Below are 8,196 nucleotides of genomic sequence, written 5' to 3'. Positions count from 1 at the left end.
TTAGGGGTGGGAAAGGGAATATAATAATAGTAATAATAATAATAATAGATTGTGATGACGATGATGATGCAGTCCAGAGGATACAATGATGATACTGCACTGAACTCCCATTCCCATCTCTTAACAGTGGAAGATGCTGGGTGTTGCAGTCCAGGCACCCCTTAGGGGCAGGAGAGGGGATATATTGTAATGGTGATGATGATGCAGGACTCCCACTCCCATCTCTTTCAGTTGGGGGGGGGGGGATGCTGGGAGGTGCAGTCCTGGGGCGGAGAGGTCTGCCCCACGGAGGATGATGCCCGGCTCTTGCAATTCTCATCTCTTCCAGGCGGTACTGCAAATCCCATCCTCCGCAATTGCAGAAGGAGCAGCGAAAGAAGGAAGGAAGGAAAGGAGGGAGGAGGGGAGGGGAGGGGGAAGCGGGAGGCGGGGAGGCGGAGTGGGAGGGGAGGCGGGCCCCGCCCGCGTGGGCTGTGCGCGCTGCGTGTCGGCGGCCAGTGCGTGAGGGCGAGTGTGTGGATGTGAGCGTGGAGAGAGAGGGGCTGCTGCCTCTCCCTCCGGAGGCACCGGGAAGCCCACCCTCGCGCCCCACGGAAGGGAGCCCACGGAAGGAGAGGAAGGGGCTCTCGGGTGGGGACCCCAAGATGAGCGGAGGGCACGTCGTCTGCACCGGGTGGCTCATCAAGTCCCCCCCGGAGAAGAAGCTCAAGAGATACGTGAGTGCGCGCCGACACGCGTCTGGGACTCCCAACCCGAACAGAAAGGGCTCCGACAACACAGCCCTCCTGGGCTCAAGGAGGACAGGAGAGGAGCAGATAGATAGATAAACAGAGAGATAGGTGTATCGAATAGATCTACACCCATCTATCTATCTATCTATCTATCACATCTATCTATCTAATATCTATCTATCTATCTATCTCTCTAATAGATATATTAGATCTATCTGTCTATCTCTCCAATACATGTATCTATCTAATACATCTATCATCTATCTATCTATCTATCTATCTATCTATCTATCTATCTATCTACCTGTCTATCTGTCTATCTATCTATCTATTTACCTGTCTTATCTATCTATCTATCTATCTATCTATCTATCTATCTATCTAATAGATATATTAGATCTATCAATCTATCTCTCCAATACATGTATCTATCTAATACATCTATCTATCTATCTATCTACCCATCTAATCTATCTATCTATCTAATAGATATATTAGATCTATCTATCTCTCCAATACATGTATCTATCTATCTAATACATCTATCTATCTATATCTATTAGATATAGTAGATCTCTCTCTCTCTCTCTCTCCAATACATGTATCTATCTATCAATTTAATACATCTATCTATCTCTTCAATACATCTATCCATCTATCTATCTACCTAATAGATACATTAGATCTATCTCTCCAATACATCTATCTAATAGATATATTAGATCTATCTATCTGCGTAATGTATCTATCTATCTATTTAATACATCTATCTATCAATTTAATCTATCTATCTATCTATTTAATACATCTATCTATCAATTTAATCTATCTATTTATCTATCTATCTAATAGATATATTAGATCTATGTCTCCAATACATTTATCTAATAGATATATTAGATCTATCTATCTGCCTAATGTATCTATCTATCTATCTATCTATCTATCTATTTAATACATCTATCTATCTAATCTATCTATCAAATCAATTTAATACATCTTTCTATCTCTCCAGTACATCTATCTAATAGACATATTATATCTATCTATCTATCTATCTATCTACCTATCTACCTAATACATCTATCTATCTATCAATTTAATACATCTGTCTATCAATCTATCTATCTATCTATCTATCTCTCCAATACATCTATCTATCTATCCATCTATCTATCCATCTATCTATCTATCTATCTAATATATCTGTCTATCTAAGAGATATATTAGATACATCTATCTATCTATCTATCTATCTATCTACTTCTTTCCTTTCCTCCTTGAGCCCAGCAGGGTTGTATTGTCAGAGCCCTTTTGAACTGTATTAGTATTAAGATCCTTATCATAATTATTCCTATCTACAGTTTCATTCCTATCCAATGACAGTATTATCATCGCATCATGTTATCATCATTGGTGTATTGATTATGAACATCGCAGCATTTATTGCTAGTAGCATCACAGTATTAGTGTGATCAATACTATATAGCATTGACAGCATTACCATCCTCTGCTGCAGCAGCATGGTATTTATTATTGACATTGCTATGTTATTATTATTAGCATCAAGGAATTAGTATTACTATTATTAGCAGTATTGTTCTCAGTACTCACAGTAAGTCATATTATTCATAACATTGATACTAAACAGTACTATCAGTTGCAGCATCAACATCATAGTATTGATTATTAGCATCAGAGCATTATTATTAGTAGTAGTAGTAATATCAGGGAATTCATATTATTATTAGTATTATTATCAACAGTATTAATAGTATTAGTAACATTGACAGTATCACCATCAACTGGAGCATCAGCATCATAGTATTGATTATTAGCATCAGAACATTATTATTATTATTAGCATTAGGGAATTAGTATTATTATGAGCAGTATTATTATCAACAGTATTAATAGTATTAGTAACATTGACAGTATCACCATCAACTGGAGCATCAGCATCATAGTATTGATTATTAGCATCAGAGCATTATTATTATTAGCATTGGGAAATTATTATTATTATTATTAGCATTAGGGAATTAGTATTATTATGAGTAGTTTTATTATCAACAGTATTAATAGTATTAGTAACACTGACAATATCACCATCAGCTGCAGTGTCAACATCATAGTATTGATTATTAGCATCAGATCATCATCATCATCATTATTATTAGAACCAGTGAATTATTATTATTATTATTAGCAGTATGATTAGCAGCAGTATTAATATTATCAGTAACATTGACAGTACCCACATCGACTGCAGTATCAGCATCATAGTATTTATTATTAGCATCAGAACATTATTATTATTATTATTATTATTATTATTATTAGAACCAGCGAATTAGTATAATTATTAGCATTATTATCAACAGTATCAATATTATTAATAATATTGACAGTATCACCATTGGCTGCAGCATCAGCATCATTGTATTTATTATTAGCATCATGGCATTATTATTATTGTGTTGCTGTGAGTTTTCAGGGCTGTATGGCCATGTTCCAGAAGCATTCTCTCCTGATGTTTTGCCCAGATCTATGGCAGGCATCCTGTGGGCAAAATGTTAGGAGAGAATGCTTCTGGAACATGGCCATACAGCCCGGAAAACGCACAGCAACCTAATGATTCTGGCCATGAAAGCCTTCAACAATATTATTATAATTATTATTAGCATTAGCATTAGGGGATTATTATTAGTAGTAGTATTAACAACAGTATTAATACTATTAGTGAGCCCCGGTGGCACAGTGGGTTAAAGCACTGAGCTGCTGAGCTTGTTGATCGAAAGGTCGCAGGTTCGATTCCGGGGAGCGGCATGAGCTTCCGCTGTCAGCCCTAGCTTCTGCCAACCTAGCAGTTCGAAAACATGCAAATGTGAGTAGATCAATAGGTACTGCTCCGGCGGGAAGGTAACGGCACTCCATGCAGTCATGCTGGCCACATGACCTTGGAGGTGTCTACGGACAACGCTGGCTCTTCGGCTTAGAAATGGAGATGAGCACCACACCCCAGAGTCAGACATGACTGGACTTAATGTCAGGGGACTACCTTTACCTATTAATATTATTACTAATATTGAGAGTATTGCCATCAGCTGTAGTGTCAGCATCACAGTATTTATTAGCATCACAGCATTATTATTGTTATCACATTACAATTATTATATTGACAGTTATTTTGTCAACAGTAGCACCATACTATCATCACAACATTCTGATTGTTGTTGTTCACATTATTACGTTTACTATCATTTCAGTGTTGTTATATTTCTTTACATCCCTCTTTCTCCCCAAAATGGGGAGTGTAAAGCAGCTCACAAAGCAAGGTAAATATTAAATTAGAATTGAATTGTTTACATATGGAGACAATTTGTATCTGAGCAAAAGGCTAAAGTGCAATTTAAAAGGAGGCTCATAAGAGTAGCTCAGCCATTCTCCAAACACACTGGGTTTCCAATCCACAATTATTATTATTGTTGTTATTATTATTATTTTGCTATTTTTCTGTGCCTTTAAGAGCCACATTGCAAACACTGGATGACTTTGCAAAGAGAGAACTTCTCCTGCGGGGAGGAGTAGGAGGAGGAGGGGAAGCGTAGAGAGAAAAGCCACAACAACAAAGAAACCGAAAAACAAAAACCACAACCTTGAAAATATTGCATGTGTGTGGAAGGAGGGCAGATCTTTGCACACTAGGCGATGATCCTGACCTGGCTGGAGACCTGGGACTTGTAGTTTCACAACACATTTCAGCATATAGCAAGCATTGCACCACAACTTGAGTTCAGGGTTTGAACCCCATGGAAACCCCTTGGATGACCTTGGGCAGGTCACACTCTCTCAGCCTCAGAGGAAGGCAAAGCTCTTCCAGAGAAATCCTTCTGAGAAAAACCCTGTTCAAGGATCACCTACCAGTTCAACCCAAGCTGGAAACGACTTGAAGGCAAGCAATTACAAAATGTGCAGGATGCTGGGAGTTTTAGCTTTTCAGTCATAGAATCATAGAATCATAGAATCCTAGAGTTGGAAGAGACCTCATGGGCCATCCAGTTCAACCCCCTGCCAAGAAGCAGGAATATTGCATTCAAATCACCCCTGACAGATGGCCATCCAGCCTCTGTTTAAAAGCTTCCAAAGAAGGAGCCTCCACCACACTCCGGGGCAGAGAGTTCCACTGCTGAACGGCTCTCAGAGTCAGGAAGTTCTTCCTCATGTTCAGATGGAATCTCCTCTCTTGTAGTTTGAAGCCATTGTTCCGCGTCCTAGTCTCCAGGGAAGCAGAAAACAAGCTTGCTCCCTCCTCCCTGTGGCTTCCTCTCACATATTTATACATGGCTATCATATCCCCTCTCAGCCTTCTCTTCTTCAGGCTAAACATGCCCAGCTCCTTAAGCCGCTCCTCATAGGGCTTGTTCTCCAGACCTTTTATCATTTTAGTCGCTCTCCTCTGGACACATTCCAGCTTGTCAATATCTGTCTTGAATTGTGCTGCCCAGAATTGGACACAATATTCCAGATGTGGTCTAACCAAAACAGAATAGAGGGGTAGCATGACTTCCCTAGATCTAGACACTATGCTCCTATTGATGCAGACCAAAATCCCATTGGCTTTTTTTGCCAGTTCTGGGATTTGTCATCTTCTAACATACTCCGGATCACAGGATGTGTTGTTTTGCAACACTGGGATTTGTTGTTTCCAAACATCCTCAAAATCCTGCAGTTTGTCGCTTTGTAACTCTGGGACGTGTCCTTTAATAACATAGTATCCAGGTATTTGTCATTGTAACCTTGGGATTTGTCACGTCACAACGTACTCAGGATCCTGGGAGCTGTCGTTTTGCGATCTTGGGATTTGTTGTTGCATGCCATACTCAAGGTCCTAAGGTTTGTAGGTATTCGACCCTGGGTTTAATCATTTTATAGCATACTTGGGACGTGCTGTTTTGCAACCCTGGGACTTGCTGTTTCATTACACACTCTTGATTCTGGGATTTGTAGTTTTGAAACCCTGGAGTCTGTCATGTCACAGCATAGCTAGGATGTGTTGCTTTGGGACCTTGTTTCTGGACATTCTCTTTCAGAGAACTCTTTCTAAGGATGGAGAATCCAAAGCCCATCCTTGCTAAACTACAAATAATAATAATAATAATAATAATAATAATAATAATAATAATAATAATCTTTATTTATACCCCACCACCATCTCCCCAATGGGGACTCGGAGCAGCTTACATGGGGCCAAGCCCCATCTATATAAATAAAAATGTCATGTTCCTTTGTGGGATTAACAGAACTCAAAAACCACTGGACGAATTGACACCAAATTTGGACACAAGACACCTAACAACCCAATGTATGTCCCTCACTCAAAAAAAATGATTTTGTCATTTGGGAGTTGTAGTTGCTGGGATTTATAGTACACCTACAACCAAAGAGCATTCTGAACTCCACCAATGCTTGAATTGAACCAGTCTTGGGACACAGAACTCCCATGCTGAACAGAAAACACTAGAAGGGTTTGGTGGGCATTGACCTTGAGTTTGGGAGTTGTAGTTCACCAACATCCAGAGAGCACTTTGGACTCAAACAATGATGGATCTGGACAGAACTTGGCACGAATACTCCATATGCCCAAATATGCACACAAATGGAGTTTGGGGAAAACCTACAGATGTGAGAGCTGGACCTTAGGGAAGGCTGAGCGAAGGAAGATCGATGCTTTTGAGCTGTGGTGTTGGAGGAAAGTGCTGAGAGTGCCTTGGACTGCGAGAAGATCCAACCAGTCCATCCTCCAGGAAATAAAGCCCGACTTCTCACTGGAGGGAAAGATACTAGAGACAAAGTTGAAGTACTTTGGCCACATCATGAGGAGACAGGAAAGCCTAGAGAAGACAATTATGCTGGGGAAAGTGGAAGGCAAAAGGAAGAGGGGCCGACCAAGGGCAAGATGGATGGATGGCATCCTTGAAATGCCTGAACTGACCTTGAGGGAGCTGGGGGTGGTAACGGCCGACAGGGAGCTCTGGCGTAGGCTGGTCCATGAGGTCACGAAGAGTCGGAGACGACTGAACGAATGAACAACAACAAGTCCCTGGCATTTGACAGTTACTAGGATTTATAGTTCACCTACAATCAAAAAGCATTCTGAACCCCACCAACGATGGAATTGAACCAGTCTTGGGACACAGAACTCCCATGCTGAACAGAAAACACTAGAAGGGTTTGGTGAGCATTGACCTTGAGTTTTGGAGTTGTAGTTCACCTACATCCAGAGAGCACTGTGGACTCAAACAATGATGGATCTGGACCAAACCTTTGCACGAATACTCAATATACCCAAATTTGAACATTGGTGGAGTTTGGGGAAAATAGAATCTTGACATTTGGGAGTTGTAGTTGCTGGGATTTGTAGTTCACCTATAATCGCAGAGCATTCTGAGCCCCACCAACGATAGAATTGGGCCAAACCTCCCATACAGAGCCCCCATGACCACCAGTGGGCCACAGCAACACGTGGCAGGGGACGGCTAGTAGTAAAATAAAACCAAAACATAAACAACAACCAAATCCCAGGACTGTGGAGGTTGGCCCCATAATAAGGAAGTTTTGGAGGCTGTCTGGATTCCATTTACCTTGAGTGATCAGTGGGGTCCCTAGAAAGGTGAAGCCACCGCCTCGCCCAGCAAGCTCGGGCAGGAGGACAGGCCTTCGAGGTCAAAACCCTGCTAGGACTCAGGCCCAGCTGTTGTGTCTGGTGTTTTTCCAGTGGCTTGTTTTGCTACACACACACACACAGAACTGCATCTTTTGTGCGCCTGTTTGTGCCGGCCTGAGCACCAAACAAACACACTCCCTTTTGGGAGTTTTGCAGCAAAGCCCTGCTGTCCTTGGGGTTTGGATTTAGGGTGTATCAATGCAGAACGATTGCAGCACAACACTACTTTTGCAACCCTGGGAGATGTCATTTGATGAGGCACCAGCACTCTTGGGCAGAGAAGGTGGAAGACCTTGTAAAACTCTAACTCCCATGACTCCATAACATTCACCCACAGCAGTGAGAATGTGGTCGAACAGTATCAATTCCACAGTGCGGATAGATACACAACAGGGATATTCTAGGACAGTGTTTCTCAACTTTCCGAATGCCATGACCCCTTAATACAGTTCCTCATGTTGTGGTGACCCCCAACCATAACATTGTTTTCTTTGCTACTTCATAAGTCATTTTACTACTGTTATAAATCATAATGTAAATATCCAATATGCAGGATGTATTTTCATTCACTGGAACAAATTTGGCACAAACATTCAATACGCCCAAATATGAATACTGGTGAGGTTGAGTTTGTCATTTGGGAGTTGTAGTTGCTGGGATTTTTGGTTCGCCTATGATTAAAGAGCATTCTGAACTCCACCCGTGATGGAATTGAATTAAATTGGGCACACAGAACTC

The 8,196-nt window shown here is 41.1% G+C and overlaps 1 protein-coding gene across 1 annotated transcript in view; it reads left to right on the top strand.

Annotated features, from left to right (window-relative positions):
- Window positions 1–456: 456 nt before the first annotated feature.
- Window positions 457–8,196, top strand: part of GAB3 (GRB2 associated binding protein 3) — a 112,839-nt gene continuing 105,099 nt past the window's right edge. The window contains exon 1 of the mRNA XM_060756227.2: window positions 457–716. Within this exon, the coding sequence (XP_060612210.2) occupies window positions 645–716 (72 nt within the window). The 5' untranslated portion in view covers window positions 457–644. The remainder of the gene's footprint in view (window positions 717–8,196) is intronic.

This window comes from Anolis sagrei, chromosome 10, assembly GCF_037176765.1.
Source record: "Anolis sagrei isolate rAnoSag1 chromosome 10, rAnoSag1.mat, whole genome shotgun sequence".
Taxonomy (NCBI): Eukaryota; Metazoa; Chordata; class Lepidosauria; order Squamata; family Dactyloidae; genus Anolis; species Anolis sagrei.
This window is presented reverse-complemented; position numbering and strand designations above follow the sequence as displayed.